The sequence below is a fragment of the Psammomys obesus genome, unplaced genomic scaffold (assembly GCF_907164565.1).
Source record: "Psammomys obesus unplaced genomic scaffold, mPsaObe1.curated_primary_1811, whole genome shotgun sequence".
NCBI lineage: Eukaryota > Metazoa > Chordata > Mammalia > Rodentia > Muridae > Psammomys > Psammomys obesus.
The window spans coordinates 22,761,093-22,780,470 of NW_026596134.1; the positions used below are offsets into that span (position 1 = coordinate 22,761,093).

Genomic DNA, 19,378 nt, shown 5'->3' on the forward strand with positions numbered 1-19,378 from the left:
ACCCGCCCCGCGACGCTGTGGCTTGCGCTGGAAGAAGCGGAAGAAGATGGCGCTCACCAGGTGGGTTGTTGATTTGGGTCCTCGATACGGAAGGGTCTGGGAGTACCCATCTTTTCCTTTTTTCTGCCCGGACTGGGCGGGCAGTGACCTGGACTGGGGCGCAGAGGAACTGTGGCCAAAACCATGGGTAGACCCTCTCGCGGGCTTCCTTGGCGACTAGGCCGCGCCGAAGCCGGGGTCTTTCCTTAGGGGCTTCCCGGGTTGAGTTCTCCCCCTCCCCGGGCCGAGAGCCGCGTCGCGGCCTCGCGCAGAGGAGCTCACGTGTGCCTCGCGTAAGCGGCACGGCAGGTTGGTGAGCACCCTAAGGACCTCAGGCTGAGGCGGGCTCGTTGAGAAGCAGCGGCTTATTTATTCCTGTTGAGCAAAGCGCGCCAGTCTTGTGCGAGCCGCTTTCCAGCCGCTTGCATGCTTTGGACTTTCTCCTTTTTTTTCAGCTACTCTTTTCCAAAACGAAGATTTCTGGGGAAAAGACAAGCAGAGTTTGAAACGTCCCAGGACTGACCCAAAAAATTGAAATTGGCAGCAGTTTGGGCTGCTGTTTACTAGATGCGCCGCTGCTCCGCGCTTTAACTTTGGACCTTAGAATTTCTTTGGTACATAGAACCGCCTCCGACTTTTGCGGTTCCTGGTTGCTCTGGTTACCGTATGTAAAGTGCTTCCAGCCTTTAAGAAAAAGATGCTAAGTGGGAGATTTTCCCCCAAAAGTTACGTAACTCCTAGTTGCTCCAAGTGAAAAAACTTTTCCATGCAGTAAAAGTCTGATTTTAAAGAAGGTATATATACCTTCTTTAAGGTATTCGTTTAGGACATTACCTCTCTCTATTAACCTACTGTTCATGTTTCTCCCTGGCTTGTATGAATCCTAAAAATGTTTTGGTCGTGGGGATTATGGTTCGTTGTCTGGCTTGGTCATAGAGGTTGTATATATAGAATGAAATGTATTTTTTGCTAATGGGAAGATGGACAAGTAGATAACACAGGTGAAAAGTAGTGCAGTCCGGAGGATCTCTGAGTTCCAAGGCCAACCTGGTCTGTATAGTTAGCTTAAGGCAGAAAGAGAGGTCACTGCCTGCAGAGTCTGGGCAGAAAACAGAGCAGCACTGTCCTAGTTAGCCTTTTAACACACTTGGTAAAAAGGTATCCGTTGAGGATTTGCCTTGATCAGATTGGCCTGTGTACATTTTGTAGTGGATTGTTTTTCTTGCTAATAGGATGGGCAAGCACCAACTCCCTAGTCCTCAATCATGAAAGAAAACTAGATGAGCATAAGCCAGTACACCAGCAAAGCAAGCAACTTATATGCTACCTTGCCTGCCTGCTTGCCTTCCTCCTTCCTTCTCTGAAAGGAAGCAAGTGTCTCTTGCTTTTAATCATGAGTGGGATTTCACTAGCTGCCTTGACATTGTTTGGTGAGTTGTTACCTGGAATTGTAAGCCAAATAGGCCCCTCCTCTTTTATTTTTTTTTTCCAAAGTATTTTAATAATAGCAACAGAAATGAAACTAGAACCAACAGAAAATGTTTATTTACAGGGCTCACCTTAATACAAAAAGAAAAAAAATTAGATTGAGTTATGCAGATTAAATGTTACAGGTAGCAAACATTTGTTCTTCAGGAACTGTGATACTGATTAGTAGTACTATGACAGGAAAGGTAGAACTTGAAATGGGTGCACACAAGAACAGTGCCAGGGGTATAGTCTGTATTGTGTGGTTAATGTAGCAAGGGCAAAAGTGAAGTCTCAAATGGCCATCCTTGGGAACTACAAAGCTTTCAGTTAGCTTTCATTACTAAATTTGTGTGTGGGTGTGTCCTTTATAAAAACTAGCTGGAGAAGCTGCTCAGTGTTTCAGAGCACTGGCTGTTCTTGCAGAGGACCTGGTTTGGTCCCCAGCCCCCAGATGAACGCTCACAACCATCTGTAACTGCAGTTTAGGAATCTGACACCTCTTGCAGTCTCAGAAGGCACCATGCACATTTGTAGAATATAGATATACATCCAGACAAAGCACTCACACACATAAAGTGACAATTGGTGAATGCTTCTATAAATCATTGAAAAGTCTGTTCTCTGAGCAAAGGAAAATCAAAAGCTGAATTGTGATAGTTAAAGGTTTGTTTATTTGTTTGTTTGTTTTAATTCTGATTTTGATTTCCTGTAGCTTTTTACCTGCGCCTACTCAGCTATCTCAGGACCAACTTGAAGCTGAAGAAAGAGCAAGATCTCAGAGATCACGGCAGACCTCACTGGTCTCCTCTCGAAGGGAGCCTCCCCCATACGGATACAGGAAAGGTTGGATTCCACGCTTGTTAGAGGTAAATGTGGACTGAAATTTATTATTGTACACTTGTAAGTAAATTTAAACCCTGGAGGATGATTGTTAACAGACATGTGATGTTCTGAGGGCATGTTCTTCCAGAGACATTTCCTCTTGTTGATTGTTGCGGTTTGTGATCAGCAGAGGAATCACTGTTTTGCTTCTTATTGTGCTGAACTATTGAACTTGTACGAAAGGAACTAGCATACCTTTACAAATGTAGGCCTTACAGCTCATGAACAGTAATGGCAGAGAACAATACAAATACAAGAAACAACAGCTCTCACTGCACAAACCTGACAATTTGAATTAGATTCCATACTGGAAAGAGAGCCTAACCCTGAAAACTTTTTAAAAGCACTGTGGCATGGGCATGTGCCTGTGCCCTCACTTCTCTCTTTCTCTCTTTTTCTCTGTCTCTCACACACACTCTAATAATAAATAAAATTTTGAAATCTTTAAAAGGGGGCGAATCAGAGTGGGTTTTGCATTTGAGTTGTGTTCACCCCCACCCCACTTCCAACAATGAAAATAATAATGTCATAACTTACCAGGTCATGACTCTGAAGAGGTAACTTTCCTTTAGGAAAATCCAGTAGCGTCTTTGATGTGTTTCTCTGTGCACTTTTTAAATCTTCAGTTTGAAAATGTTAGCACATGCGTGGTCATGATATTACATACATACGTTCTCAGTAATATGAAAGTTAAGTTTTGGTTGTTTTGGTTGATTTGGTAGACGCAGAGAATTTGATATGATCCTTTCATACCTCTGATTTGTCTCCAAAGAACAAATTTCCTTGACAGCCCATATTTTCCTGATTATTCAGCATCCTGTGCACACTTCATTATATATCTCTTTTCCCCAATTCCAAGGAAGTTATCACATACTTGACCATCTTTCTTATTTAGAGAGAAAAGTGAATATTTGAGACTTAAACTGTGGGTTGGAGAAATGGCTCAGCACTTCAGAGTCTCACATATTGTGTTTATATCAAAAGATCTCCCCTTAGCTGGATATATTGGCACAGGCCTTTAATCCCAGCACTCTGAAGGCAGAGGCAGGTGGATCTCTGAATTCGAGACCAGCCTGGTCTACAGAGGAAGTTCCAGGACAGGCAGGGCTACACAGAGAAACCATACACACACATACACACACATGCACAAGATTAGTTTGTATTTTTGGGTGTTTTGCCTGTATATATACAGCTGTGCATCACATGCATGCAGTGCCTTGCATCCTGTGCAACTGGAGTTACAAGTGGTTGTGAGCCACCATGTGGGTCCTGGAAACTGAACCTGAGTTCTTCACCTCTGAGCCCTCTCTCCATTCCAGTGTAGCACTTTCTTACATGGTTATGGCATCTACCTTAGAGATGAGGTGTCTGCCATTTTTCAGTCTGCCTCCAGGTGTATTTATAGTATCTTTGAATAGAAACATTGCTTAGCATTTTGCTCAAAACCTTCTTTACTCTGTCTCTACCACATTTGCCATGCCTCTGCCCACTCCATCAGGTCTGGAACTGAGCCTGACAAGTGCCTCCCTGCCTTGCTGGAACATAACCCTGGGTTTTGTTGTTTATTTTGTTTTGTCTCTATTCTCATCTGGTCTTTGTGAATCCTGATGTGTGAAGGCCAGTCTTGTTTTGTTAGTTAGGGATTTTATACTTGCTTTTGTTCTATTTGGAATTAGTGACATGCATTGCAAGAGAGATTATCCAGAGGCTGGAATGCCTTCCTGTCTGCAGCCAAAGAGTAGTGGTGGCTGGTGTTATATAATTGTACTTAGTGTCCCTTTTTTTGAGAGGTTATAGATATGTTTTGGAGGACTTTTCCCTGGATTAGAGTGGGGACAGCAGGCCTCATTTTCCATACAAGGGAGCCTTTGAGCTTTATGACATCTGGTGGCTGTTAGCTTTTATAGTCTTAATTGATTATCAGAGGTTTCGTATATCCTGGTGGATCAGAGCAGTTCATTTGGAAATCAAACTCAAATGGCCAGCTAATCTGAAAATGCCGGGGATGCTTTGAGGGGAGTGACTGTTCTCTGAAGAAGGCATTTTGTTCTAGTTCTCACAGTAAAAGCTATGATTTTCTGGCAGGCTTAATGAACACATAATGCCACAGCCACAGTTCTGAAGTGCTGATTACAGTCAAGGAACTCCAGCAAATCTGAGCGGGTGTCAAATGGATAGTCTCAGTACAGGGAACACTTTTCTTAGGAAGACTATTTCTGCCTAATTTACAAGAAAATATCTTTTTCACTTTATTCTGTTGGTTTTCAAAAATTTCAATCCTCTCCAGTAAATAAATATATTTTGCATTAGCATTCACAACCAAGATCTAATGAAAAAAAATCTTATTAAAATAAATTTATTTTTCAGCAAATACCCTCTTATTGATGAATCTCACTTTTCTCTAACATTCTTGGCAGTATGGTGGAGAATATCCTTATGTAATTACATACTTAGGATCAAAAGTTGTTCAGACTTCAGAGGTTTTGGATTTTGGAATATTTACACAGACTCTACATGGACACTGCTGATCTAAAACTACTAAGGAAGCTAGACGTGGCAGGGTGTGCCTTCTGTAACAGCACTTAGGAAACAGAGGATCCCTGAGTTCAAAGCCAGCCAAGTCTACACACTGACTTGGGTGCATGCCCTGCACACTGGCATGTACATCAAACACCCACACGAGAATAAAGCTTTTGGCATCCAAATCTGGATTTGCATCTTGCATATATGCTAGCTATGAGATCCTGAGGATTCTTTTGTGTTTTTTTGGAGACAGGGTCTCACTATGTAGCCGTGGCTGGCCTGAAACTCACCAAGATCCACCTACCCCTCCCAAGTGCTGGGGTTAAAGACATGTGCCGCCACATCCACTATTACACTTAATATTTGTAAACTTTCATCTGTTCCCTATGAGAATACTCAAATGTGAGTTGGACTTGTTCTACAGAGGCTTTTAGAAATATTGTAGGCAGAACATTGTTGTACTTTAAAAGGGGTACTTCTTGCTGGGTGGTAGTGGTGCATGCTTTTAATCCCAGCACTTGGGAGGCAGTAGCAGCCAGATCTCTGAGTTTGAGGCCAGCTAGTCTACAGACCAAGATCTAGGACAACTGGGGTTACAGAGAGAAACCCTGTCTAGAAAAAAATAAAACAACAACAACAATTGTAGTTCTTGTTCCTGTGTGAAGCTATATAATCACTGTTAGAGATGTGAGGCTGGGTGGAGGTGTATGTGTTTTCTCAACTGAAATAGAACCTCTTAGGCTCAGGCCATCCTGTCCAGCTTAGTTGAACTTTTTTTTCCTAAAACTCACCCTCTTATGGCTTAAATTTTATCCTTGAAATTCACAGGACAGTAACCCCAAAACTCAGGGGGCTAGGGTGCTCTAAACTCAATGGTCATTAAAGCCACCCCAAGCCAGTGACTTTTGGGTTTTTGCCTCATGAATTTAGGATGAAATTCACAAACTGTAGAGGGGTCTATCATAGAGCTTCTGCACAGGAGGGAGCCTAGTCTCTTGAAGGCTGCACTGGATAGAGATGTGTGCTGGTCAGTCTGATTTCTACTCCAGCCACATTCTCGGTGAGAACTCCTTTAGGGGAGCAGAAATAAGGACAAACTAGGCTTTCTCTCTGGCATCCTTGGCCTTTGACAAGGATGATACTGTCAGTGGACTCAAGGACATTTCCAGCATTTAGTCACAAGAAAAAAACCTTGACTTTCAGGGTTCCCCCCAAAAAAACTTCATAGCCAAATTCTATACCCTGTTCTTATCACAGGACTTAGGACTTTGGTCAATCCAAAGGAAAGAAAAAAAAATGTGCTAACTCGTCCTGGTCCTTTCTGTCTTATTTGTCTCTTGTATAGCAGTGAATAAATGATTTGTGAATAGAATCTGGTTCCAAGAGCATTTCTTCACATTTCTTCTAGGTTTAGCTCCACCTGGTGCTCTATGTTTCTGTTTATATTGCTAAAACTAGTCTTTGCTTTGTACTAAACATTTTGTTTAGTTTATTCTAGCCACATAAATAAACTGGATATGCGATAGCCTAGAAGGTACCTCCATGACTTACTTGTCCTTGCAACCTTAGCACCATTTCCTCTGTCCTTCAGAAGTGAGTAACTCCTTGCTACATTCTCTAGAGAGTTAAGACCACTTGCTGCTTTTGCAAGAGGGCCCAATTCAGTTTCAAGGACCCTGTCAGTTCACAACTGCATGTAACTCTAGCTCAGGGAATTTGACCCCCTCTTTTAGCCTCTGCTGGCACCTACATACACACACACACACCTACCTTACCAAAAAAGAAAAAGAAAACCTTCCCTTTAGTCTTAGTTTGTTTTTTGTTTTTTGCTGTGAAGAGACACTGTGACCAAAACAACTTTTATAAAGGAAAACATTTAATTGGGACTCAGTTACCATTTCAGAGGTTTAGTCCATTATCATTATGGTGGGAAGCGTGGCAGAGTCTAGGCAGACATGATGCTGGAGAAGGAGCTGAAAGTTCTACATATTGGTCCAGGAGATGGTACCACACTGAGCAAAGCCTTGAGTGCTATAAGAGACCTCAGTACCAGCCCTAACAGTGACACACCTACTCCAACAAGGCCACACCTCTTCACAAGCCACTCTGTGGGCCAAGCATTCACACACCTGAGTCTATGGGGGCCATACCTTTTAAACCACCACACCTTGGATCTTCCTTTGTTTACTTTTTCATCGTTGAGGCTTTCACTTGTGTGATTTCTTAGAAGGCTGTCACAGGCACTCTCCTGAAAGTCTAAAACTGCCTCTTCCCAGGTCTTGTCCCATCTTCATGGTACTTCCTACACTCAGAGATGTGTTTTATACCTTTGCCCACTGTAAACTACACAAGACAAAAACCTTGCCTCTGTTTACTGCTGACACTCATACCTAGCATAGATTTGATAACTTGAATAAATTGCTGCTTATTACTAAATATTCTTTTTAATTTTCTTGAAATACTCAGGATTTTGGAGATGGAGGTGCTTTCCCAGAAATCCACGTGGCCCAATATCCACTGGATATGGGCCGAAAGAAAAAAATGTCGAATGCACTGGCCATTCAGGTGGATCCTGAAGGAAAAATTAAATACGATGCAATTGCTCGACAAGGACAGTCCAAAGACAAGGTAATCTTTCGTTGGTTTTGCTTGTTTTCTTCTTGTTGATAAATATTCTGTGAAGTTCTATTACATTTTAGAAATGACAAGTCACTTGCCAATTTGGACTATGTAAAAAAAGCAGTGAAGTTAGAGCTGGAGAGGTGGCTCAGTGATTAAGAACACTTGCTTATTCAGAGGACTCCAGTTCAATTAGCAGCACCCACATGTAACTTCAGTTCCAGGGCATCTGATGCCTTCTTCTGACCTCCAAGGGCACCAGGCATGCATCTGATATACATACGTATATGCAGGCAAGACATTCAAACACATGAAGTAAGTAAACACATAAGTAAATAAATCTTTAAACAAAATAGCAGTGAAGTTAAGATTCTAACTGATGATAAGTCACTCTCTACTCAAAGTTCTGGGTTTGAGTCCAACAGTAAAATCTCTGTAAAATATACTGTATAAGCTGGGCATGGTGGTGCACTTCTATAGTCCCAGCACTTGCAGAGGCAGAGGCAGGTAGATCTCGAGACAGAGAAACCCTGTCTTGATGCCTGTAAAGTGCACTAGATTAACTTTGTGACCAACAGTGACATTGTGCCTTGGAATTCTACACAGATTGGTAATAACTGTTCTCCCCTTCACAACATTCTCAACATGTAGCTCAGGCTAGCCTTGAACTTAGACCTTCCTGCTTTCACCCTCCCAGTGCTGTAGGCCACACCCAGCAATGATACTTAGGTTTTGTTTTACATTTCAAAGTTTTTTCTTTTTCTAAAAGTGCTACCAAACTTGCAGAAGTCAGTAACCCCACACTCTTAAGAAAAATCACTTTTGTTTTTGGTCTTGTTAGAGATGGAACCCAGGGCTTCGGGCATGCTACAAGTGTTCTACACCTGTACCCCGGGACCCAAATCAGCTTTTACTTTTGTCTGTAGACAAAAGTACTTTGTACTTGAGGAATACTTACACTGAGGCTTCTTTCTTTACTTTTTGTGAGTTGTACTGGAGATCCAACCTAGGATGTTTGTGTGGTTCTCAACCTGTGGGTTGTGACTTATTTGGGGTTGTGTTATAGTCTTCTAAAGTCTCTCTCTGCTTTGGCAAGGGTCCAGGGTAGGATCTGGGACAGGATTTGGAATCCTCCATTGGCTTTTATCTCTTGGGGCACTGAGCCAATGGCTTAGGCAACCACATAGAAGGATGACTGAGGGAAGGAAGGGAGGAGTTAGTTCAGGATTCCTTCTCTAGGACTAGGCACTGGCTACACTGCTACTAAGGAAAACTTAAACTGGTCACTTTTTTCTCTGGCTGGAGTTGTAAAAAGCGGCATCTAGTCAAAACTGCAAGAGGTTGTAAAAAGGAGGCTCTTTAATCTGTAGATAGGCCTCTTTGCTAAGATCAGCTGTTTGGCCAAAGTATGCTTGCTTATGGCAGTGCTCTGAGTCTGTTAACTTATTATTGAATCTTCAGGAAAACAAGTAGAGATGAAAAAATAGACCATTCATACACACACAAGCATTAAAGAGAAAAAAGTGGATGAAGTTAAAATCTCTAACTTCAACAGATTCCTACAAGCTTACATATGGCGATGATGTTGATTCCAGCTAGCATCTCCTCTGCAGAAACTGGAGCAAGTTTAGGCTGCCAGTTCTATAACATCAACCCATACATACACACAGATAAGAAGACATACAGACCTGTACATATTCATACATACATTCAATGGATGATACAAAAGGAGCTCCTTATATACAGCTAGACAATTGACATACACTTATGTAAAATGTACAAAAAACAGACAAATGGGCATATTTACATATATACAACTCATACAATGAATCCAATTCTGGTGGACTTCCATTCAGTGGGCTTCCACAACCAGGCTTCTGCCAGAGGGGTTCCACCAATGTTTATTGTATGGTCATAGCTTTATACTTCTAAGACAAAGCTCACAGAAAAGGAATTACCTCATAGTCAAAAAGGCAATCACAAAAACAGATGAATTCTATAATACAACAGGTTACATGGTTTTTTTTTGTTTGTTTTTTTAATTTTTTTAAATATTTATTTCTTTATTTTACATATGAGTGCTCTATTTGCGTGTATGTCTGCATGACAGTAGAGTACACCAGATCTTATTATAGATGGTTGTGAGCCACCATGTGGTTGCTGGGAATTGAACTCCGGACCTCTGGAAGAACAGCCAGTGCTCTTAACCTCTGAGCCATCTCTCCAGCCCCAGGTTACATGTTTTAAAAATAAACATTTCTGTGTATCCATTACATCATCGTGAGCTCAGAGTGACAAAGTGTTTCTCTTTACATTTATGGATATCTTGACAGTTTGTATATATGTGCACTACATGTATACCTGGTACCTGAAGAGGCCAGAAGAGGGTGCTTGCCTGCCTGGCCCTGCTTTTCTCCTGATGAGTAAAGCTGTTTGTTCTCCTACCTTCAAGAGTATACTGTAGTTTTCAGATGATTCCTCCCAACAATGTTGCCTACTAAGAAATGCTGAGTTTCTTCAGCATGTTTGACTTTCCAGCTGTAAAATGTGGGAGTTTATAGTTAATTACCACAGAGGAATCCTGTTCTTTAGATGTCCTTTACTTTGCCTTAGAAGATGGGAGAATCTTACTGATGCTCATTCAAAGGGTTAATAACTTTTGAATACCCAGATAAGCAGCAAATCGTTTTTATTTGATAAATTAGTATTGAGAATAAATCAAACATACGTGACTACTAGGAGCCATTTACTTAAAATCTTCCTGTAGTGTCTAACATGTAAAAGAGGTTAATTCTTGGTAATTTCAGGGCTTTCTTCTATAAGAGAATTTTCAGTTTGTGGTGGTTCAGATTTTTTCCACCCTAAAAAGAAGTAAGGTTGGCTTCTAGTTATATGGTCCTTACGTACTGAACCTTACTTTTCTCATTATTGTGTGCTTCCAGGTTCATTTTAAAATGAACATTCATAAAAGACAGTGTTGTTAATGGCTCACATATCAGTAGTTAAACCTGTGCTAGATCCTCTTTCCCAATCCTGCTCATTCTTCAAAACAGTAAGCTAGACATTTGAGTTTATAGCTTTGGGAAATCAATACCTTGTATTGATTAGGAAGTTTGGAGCCAGGTACTGGTTGCATACCTGTGGTCCCAGCTTATTGGAGGATGAGTCAGGAACTGTGTTGGTCCTGAGAGAATTCATAAAGTAGTCCTAAAGTTGAGTCTAGAACAGAACAAGTTACATATTGAGATAATTAGTTTTTTATTGTCAACTTACTAAACCTGGAATTACTTGGGGAGGGAGCTTCAGTCGAGGAATTGTCTAAATCTGGTTTGATTGTTGGCATGTTTGTGGGAAATTATCTTGATAATTGATAAGAGTCAGCCCATTGTAGGCACCACCACTGCCTAGACGGAAGGGTTCCTGCACCATGTGAGAGAGGAGAAAGGGAACAGACAGCAGAGATTCACTCATTCCTCTCTGCTTTTGACTGGGTATAAGGTGACTAGCTGCTTGAGTTCTTGCCTTGACTTCTCCCAGTAACAGAGTCTGACTTGGAATTGGAAGCCATATAAACCCTTTTCTTCCTGAGGTGTTTTTTGTTTTTGTTTTTTGGTTGGTTAGGTTTTTTTGTTGGTTTTGTTTGTTTGTTTGTCTTTTTAAGTCAGGCTATCACAAAGACCAAAATAAAACTAGAAGACACATAAACATTTTTGTTTTACTTTTGTAGAAGAAAATATTATGGACTTTTTCTTTTCATTCGGGTTCACTTTCCTAGTTTCTGAATAGAATTGATTTCAGAAAATAGAAACATTATAAATAGGATGAGGTCAGTGGAATTTTCTAGGCCCAGTGAATTTGGAAATTATTTAGTAACCTGACTTAAATTCTGATGAGTTTTTAATCCAAGATAATGGTGCTATAGGCAGTTTATATCATCATTAATTTCAAGTCCTAGTGAGCCTCAAAAATAGAGATCACTGATGCATAAGATTTTGTTGGCAGAGTGTATTTGGATACTGACTTGATTAGAAGATCTCAAATAATTTAAATGCATGGGGTCAAGGGAAAGTGATTAGCTTGGAGCTAGGGCAGCAATTTGTGTATGCATTTAAGCTCCTTTAGTTTTAAAATCTGATGGCAAAACAGGGTATCCTAAATGTGTAAATATGCTGAAAGGACATGTTGACATCTAGAGTGACTTAATGAAGCTACTTCTTTCCATTCTGTGTGCTCATAAGCCTGTTTGCGTTTGGACACTCTAGGTCATTTACAGCAAATACACTGACCTGGTTCCAAAAGAGGTTATGAACGCAGATGATCCAGACCTGCAAAGGCCAGATGAAGAGGCCATCAAAGAGGTAACTGGGACTTGATACATGTGATTATTTTTGATGACTATTTATGTCCTTATTAATTTCCAGACCACTCAACATGATGCTTCTCATTTCAGATAACAGAAAAGACAAGAGTAGCCTTGGAGAAGTCCGTATCGCAGAAAGTGGCTGCAGCCATGCCAGTTCGGGCAGCTGACAAGCTGGCGCCTGCTCAGTATATCCGGTATGAACCATGCTGGAAGAGTTAATTGCATGTTGAAAGCTGGGACTTTAATAACTCTTTTATCAGCCTACAAAGCCAGTTACAAACACAGTGTCTTAAATAATGACTTTTGAAGCCTATTGACTCTTATTTGCAGAAGTTAAAATGCCCATGTTAAGATGTTAACTGCAGCCTGTGATGGTAGTGTGCTCCGTTAATCCCAGCTCGCAGGTGAATCTCTGTAAGTTCAAGGTCATCCTGCTCTATAGCATGAGTTCCAGGATGGCAAGGGCTACACAGAGAAGCTTGTCTCAGAAAACAACAAAAAAAGATGTTGACTGTTGTAAGCTGGGCAGGGATGCACTTGAATAGGCAAAGTCATGTGGATCTCTGAGTACTAGGCCAGCCAGGGTTACATACTAAGACTCTATCAATAATCTTCATGTGTTTTTTGGGGGGGTTTGGGGCATTTTGATTTTCAGTTGTTTAGAAAATAACCATTGCCTATGGTATATGACCGAAACCACAATTGATTACAGTTTCAATTATATTTATATTTTTATGATTATATTTAATAATTTACAATGGCGCTAAGTGTTGAGGGCCTTCACTGGACTGTATACAAGAGGAATGAATGGAAATAGATGTTAAAGGAAAACTTGGAGTTAGAAGGACTTCCGCCACAGGGTTTTTATGACAGTTAGTCAGAAACTGCTAACTGCATGTTGCTAGTGGGCATACATACTATTGTGACTATTTTTTTTCCTTTAAAAAAATTATTTACTGTTATTTTATGTGTATAGGTGTTTTGCCTGCATGCCCAGTACCCAGTGAGGCCAGAAGAGGGAGTCAGATCCCTTGAAATTTGAAGTTGCAGGCAATGATGAGTTGCCATGTGGGTGCAGGGAATTGAGTCCAGATGCCCTGAAAAAGCAGTCAGTGCTCTTAACTGCAGAGCCATCTCTCCAGCCCTGGCGATTTTTTTTCTCCATAAAAGTAGGGCTAGTTTTAGACCTGTGAAGCTGAGGGGGTCTACTTCCCAGGTGGGATATGGAGAGGATGAGAAAGGAAGTCACTAACAACTTGCTGGAATGGACATTTTGTTTGTGATTCAGTTTCTGCTCCTTTTCTGACCTGTTGCTGGCTGCCCTGCCTAAATGTATGGTGATTTTAAATTAGCACTTCCTGAAAAGAATTGAAGGTGTAGTCACTTGGGACTGTAATAGGAGATAAATGCCTACCAAAATTTAAACTAATTACAACTTTAGTTTTCATCTAATTTCTTTAGCTATACACCATCTCAGCAAGGAGTAGCATTCAACTCTGGAGCTAAACAAAGGGTTATTCGGATGGTAGAAATGCAGAAAGACCCAATGGAGCCTCCAAGATTCAAGTAAGTATATGGCTTCACGAGGATGAACTCTTGTTCTTTCTTTTTAAGATTTTATTTATTAGGCCAGGCAGTAGTGGCACATAACCTTTAATGTCAGCACTCGGCGGGCAGAGGCGGGCGGATCTCTGTGAGTTCAAAGCCAGCCTAGGCTACACAGCGAGTTCCAGGATAGCCAGCCAGTTCTGGGGTGAGGTAGGGTGGGGGGAATTTTATTTGTTTATTTAATGTGTGAGTGTTCTATGTGCATATGTGCCTTCATGCCAGAAGAGGGCATCAGATTCCAGTATAGATAGTTGTAAGCTACGATGTGATTGATAGGAATTGAACTCAGGACCTCAGTAGAAGCAGTGTTCTTATCTGCTGAGCCATCCCTCCAGCCCCAACTGCTGCTGTTCTTAAAGTATCAAACAAGAAAATGTCCCACATGTTCATCAACAGGTTAATAGATAAAGAAACATCAGTACATCAGATCCTGGAAAATTATTGGCCCAAGAAAAGGAGTAAACTACTACAATAACATAAAGTCTGAAAATAATTTTGTTACATGAAAGAAACCAGACAGAAACAAGTAATACAATGTTATGGTTCCCATGTATATATAATAAACACTCTAGAAAATGGTGTCAGCAGGTGGGCTCAGAGGTTAAAGACACTTCCAAGTCTGATGACCAGAGTTCAGTTCCTGGGACTTGTATGGCATCGGGGAAGAATCCATTCCTGCAAAGTTGTCCTCTGACCTCCATACTTCTGAGGGTTGTGCATAGCCCTCTCTCATACACAGATAACAAATAAATAAATTTAACTTCTAGAACTGTAGAAAATGTGGTTTTGTCCTCAGTTACAGTCAACCTGTGGTTGCTCATAGGGAAGAAGGTGGGGACAGAGAAGAGGTTGAGGTGATGAGGATGCTCTCTGTCTAGATTGTGTGATCAAAGTGATCTATCGGATTGTATTCTCTGTATTTAATTAACTGTGTGCCAGTTTCATCAAGCTGTTGCACTATGCAGTGATAACAGTGTGAGGTGAGTGGTGACAGTGGCAACATTTTGCTAACTGAAAAAAATGAGCATAAATCACAAAATCAATGCTTATGTGTACCATGAGCACTCATCACAACAAAAAAATTAAAATGAGGGGGTAGAGAGACGGCTCAGAGGTTAGGAGCATTGGCTGCTCTTCAAAGGTCCTAAGGTCAGTTCCCAGCAACCATGTGGTTGCGCACAACCATCTGTAATGTGATTTGGTGCCCTCTTCTGGCTTGCAAGTATACATGCAGACAGAATACTAAATAATAAATCTTTAAAATAAAATTTAAAAAAAAAAACTTTAAAAAAAGAAATATAAAAAAAAATTAAAATGAGAAGGGAAGGAAGACTTGGGATCTACCTGATAACTAAAAAGTGACTGAGGACCCCTGCTGATTACTTATTTTACTTTGATTTCTTCTTCAGGATTAATAAGAAAATTCCCCGGGGCCCGCCATCTCCTCCTGCACCTGTAATGCATTCTCCTAGTCGGAAGGTAATCCTTGGCTTTAGTCAAAACTTTTTTCACTTGTGAGTTTTAGTTTTATAAACAGCCTCTCTGCCTAAAGGTACATGTCACCATGATGGTTAAACTTTGGTTTTTAATGTTTTCTACAAGATCAAATATGGACACAGTTAAGACTACAAGTAGAGTGTGCTTATGAGAATATATGTAAGTGGTAGCTGATCTACCAAAAGTGACCTCTGCTTTCAGTGGAGAGGGCAGGATCTGTTTGATTTGCAGAGGAGATGTGGGTTTTCGTATGAAAGCTGCCACATTGCCCCAATCCTCCACGCAAGACACATTTAAGTATGGAAGAGTACTCTCCAGTATTTGTAATATCTGATACCATCTCAGTCCTTCACATTAGCATCCGTGTGGCTAGAGTCCATGCCAGGAAATCAGTGTGCACTGCTGGCAGAGATTTTCCTGCAGTTGTCATCAGGGAGGGCCGTATTGGGTTCTTTAGGCAGACTGTAATGGAAACGTCTCTCCTTCACCTGTTTTTCAGATGACTGTAAAAGAACAACAAGAGTGGAAGATCCCCCCTTGTATTTCCAATTGGAAGAACGCTAAGGTGATTATGTGTTACACACTCTGTTAGTACCGTCCCTGGGAAGGAGCTGCAGCCTGGGGACATTCCTTTAAGCCTTAGCTCCTCACTTAGCTAAGCATTCACAAAAAGAAATTACAGCTGCTGAGAGCAGAGCCCAGTGGAAGAGCACATATTTGGCATCTGAGACCCGGTGTGCCACCAAAAAAGTAGAGAGACAGCGTCACGGGAAATGTTGCTATACCAGGCACTTGAACACCATGTAAATCTCTCTGGCCTATTATAGCTATCAGAAGCACTTAGACAAGAGTAAGCAAAGTACCCTACTGATTGAAGATGTGATTCTTCATGAAGGTCAAACTTCTAGGTTAGAAATTTTTCCAAGAAAAAATTTAACCAATCTCAGTGTTCACATGAGAAGAAGCAGTGAGTTTTGGGGTGGGGGGAAGATCACTGCTTTATTTCCAGCTGTCCTGCTTTGTAGCATTGCTGTACACTTGATGTGAGGTGTGGTGTTGCATTCTTGTGATCCCTGCACACATGAAACTGAAATAGGAGGACAACAAGTTGAAGACTACTCTGGGCTACATAGTAAGATCTTGTCTTAAAAAAGGCCCTTTGTATTCTAGGGCATGATGACACTCTTGAGGCAGAGGCAGGCAAATCTCTGTAGGATTGAGGACAGCCTGGTCTAATAGCAAGTTCCAGGACAGCCAGGGCTACATAGACCCTATCTCAAAAAATAAACTAAAATCCTATGTATCTAAACTGCCAGAGCTTCCAAAAGGTAGTAAGAATCTGTAAAATATAGTATACATTTCCTAATTCCTATACCTTATAGGCTTGGAGTCCTAGTTCATGAGTCACGCTGATGGGCAGCAACTTTAAGCCATGATTTAAATATAAAGTCACAGATTCATCCACCACTGGAAAGGCTGTTGGACCATCTTATATGGGTTGATTCATATCTGTGTAACCCCATGACATGTTGATGATTCTGAAATTGTGGGTCTTTGTTTACTTATAGATTCTTTTCAGATGGGAAGTTCTTTATATTTTTTGTTTGAGGGCCAAGGTCTCACTCTGTTGCCCAGAAGTTGCTATGTGTGCCAGGCAGGTCCTGAACATGTAATCTCCTGCAAGTGTGGTTGCACACATGTAGCACTGAACCTGGCCAGCACTGATTCATGTTAGGAGTAGCCTTGAGAGTAGTGTTTGACAGACAAAGTAGAAATCTGGAAAAGTTTCGTAGATAGGCAGCATATTCCCTGGGTTATAGCAGTTTGTCTGCATTCTTATGACTTGATTTTACTCCAGTCTGACTACTGGGTAGTGATTGCCTTTTACTGTGACCTACAGTTATTAGCATAATCACATTCAAAGTCTGGGCTCTTGCATTATACTGTTGGTGTTCCAGTCTTGGTTCATGCACATACTGACTCTGAACTTGCCGCCATCCCCTCAGCACTCTACCCCATCTTCCCGTGAAATGGAGAATATTGTGTTTGCAGCCCCATGAAGCTACCAGGACTGTGGGTCCTCCATCCAAAGCATTTATTGTTGTTTTCCATTGTCTAAAAAGGAATGTGAGAAATTTCAGGGTTCTCAAAATGGGCATGCACTACTTAATGTTACCTGATGACTGTAGCCCTACTGTGCTAACTTGCCTTCTGCTTTCACCTCAGGGTTACACAATTCCATTAGATAAACGGCTGGCTGCTGATGGAAGAGGACTTCAGACCGTCCACATCAATGAAAATTTTGCCAAGCTGGCTGAAGCACTGTACATTGCCGATCGGAAGGTTGGTCTTTTGTGGTTTGCCGTATGTTCTTGCATCTGTGAGCCCATACCTATTTACCGCAGGTACTAACTCGTGTGTCTGCTGATGACAGCAGGGGCTATCTGGAGTTCTGTACAGAGCCCCACCCAGGTTAGGAGCCCCTCCTTCTCTGCATGCCAGAGGACTGGTTTCCTAGGCTGACCTCATTTTGTGAAGATTACTAGATACTACTGTACATCGCATAGTCTTCTATTTTAGATGTAGATGTTCCCTTTTGTAGAGAAGGGTAGGTAAGCATTATGATTAAATTCTGCATAAAGTAGTATTAATGGTATTGGCCTTTGACATTACAGATAAGTTCTGTATTAATATGCATATACATGCAAATAAGTGGGGTTTTTGTTGTTTCTTCACTAAAGTCTTTCAGATGTAGGCTAAGGTTTTATGTTAAGGGTTTGTCATAGTTAAATTTTGGTGAGTTTTGGTTTTTCTGAAACAGGATCTGAGTTTCAAGCTCAGGCTATGCTGGAACTCATTGTAATCCTACCTCAGCCTTCTGAGTTCTAGATTGCAGGTATGTACTACCATGTCCAGCTACATTAATTAACCTATTTTCATATAGTTTGAGACTGGATCTCACTGTGGTTCAGTCTGGTCCACTTCATTTTGTTTTATGAGATGGGGTCTCTCTACATAGCCCTGGCTGTCTTGAAATTCACTATATAGAACAGGCTGGCCTCGAACTCAGAAATCCACCTACCTCTGCCTCCTGAGTGCTAGGACTAATAGCGTGTCCCACTACTCCCAGCAGGTTTTGAACTCATGGACTCAGGTGCTGGGGGCTTGCTGCTGTGCTCAGCCAATATTTCATTTTTACATTGTTTCTGAGAAGGCATTAGTAAGGTACTTGGCTTAAAAAACCAACTGGACATGGCTTTTGATGCCAGCACCAGGAGGCAGAGGCAGGCAGATCTCTGTGAGTTCGAAGCCAGCCTGGTCTACAAAGCAAGTCCAGGACAGCCAAGGCTACACAGAGAAATGCTGTCTCAAAAAAAACCTGCTCGGATGTAGCCCATGGTAGCTCAGTATCCAAGTGGGTACTTGGATACTAATAAGTTCCCCTTATTAGTGGGTACCCTAATAAGGGGAATAGGGACTGTTTCTGATATGAAATGAACTCAATGGCAGGCTTTTTGACACACACACACACACCCCAGGGAGGAGCAGCCCTGCTAGGCCACATAGGAGGACTTTGCAGCCAGTCCTGAAGATACCTGATAAACCAGGATCAGATGAAAGGGAAAGAGGTCCTCCCCATCATTGGAAAGGGGCAGGGAGGAGATGAGAGAGGGAGGGTAGAATTCAGAGGGAAAGAGAGAGTGGGATATAGCATGGATACAAAGTTAACAAACTGTAACTAATATTAAAAAAGAAAAGAAAAAGAGAATAAACTGGAGTCATTGTGGTTGCAGCCATTAAAGCATTTCCCAGAGACAAAAGGCCAACTTGCCAGAGTCATCTAGTCTTTCCAGTAGCAACAAACATGAAGTATGTGTGATTCTTTCACATGGCAGACTTTAGCAACGAGTTCAAAGATAGCTGTAAATACTTAACCTCAACGTGCTCCACTTAACATCTCACTCTACTAAACAGGCTCGTGAAGCTGTGGAAATGCGAGCCCAGGTGGAGAGAAAGATGGCTCAAAAAGAAAAGGAGAAACATGAAGAGAAACTTAGAGAAATGGCCCAGAAAGCCAGAGAGAGAAGAGCTGGGATAAAAACCCACGTGGAAAAAGGTATGACATTCTCATTCTGAAATTAGTCAACAATGTGTATTATTTTATAAAGTTACCATATACTACTGTGTGCATGTGTGTGTGTTGGGAGATTACAACATACAAATTGTATGTATGTATGCATTTATATATGTACATATGCATGCATAAGAAAAATTCAGACATTTGAGAAATGTGTAAGGTGTGACCTTCCTTATTAAGCTTAACTAGAAAAAAAAAAGAAGCATATATTTTAAATGGATCTTTAATATGGGAGTATA

General features: G+C 41.3%; 1 protein-coding gene across 2 annotated transcripts in view; it reads left to right on the forward strand.

Moving 5' to 3' along the window:
- Window positions 1-19,378, forward strand: part of Snw1 (SNW domain containing 1) — a 26,700-nt gene continuing 7,322 nt past the window's right edge. For both annotated transcript variants that reach the window (XM_055592792.1, XM_055592793.1), the window contains exons 1-10: window positions 1-60; window positions 2,222-2,375; window positions 7,381-7,542; window positions 11,796-11,891; window positions 11,984-12,090; window positions 13,358-13,462; window positions 14,914-14,983; window positions 15,501-15,566; window positions 17,228-17,344; window positions 18,977-19,118. In XM_055592792.1, the coding sequence (XP_055448767.1) occupies window positions 47-60; window positions 2,222-2,375; window positions 7,381-7,542; window positions 11,796-11,891; window positions 11,984-12,090; window positions 13,358-13,462; window positions 14,914-14,983; window positions 15,501-15,566; window positions 17,228-17,344; window positions 18,977-19,118 (1,033 nt within the window). In that variant the 5' untranslated portion in view covers window positions 1-46. The remainder of the gene's footprint in view (window positions 61-2,221; window positions 2,376-7,380; window positions 7,543-11,795; window positions 11,892-11,983; window positions 12,091-13,357; window positions 13,463-14,913; window positions 14,984-15,500; window positions 15,567-17,227; window positions 17,345-18,976; window positions 19,119-19,378) is intronic.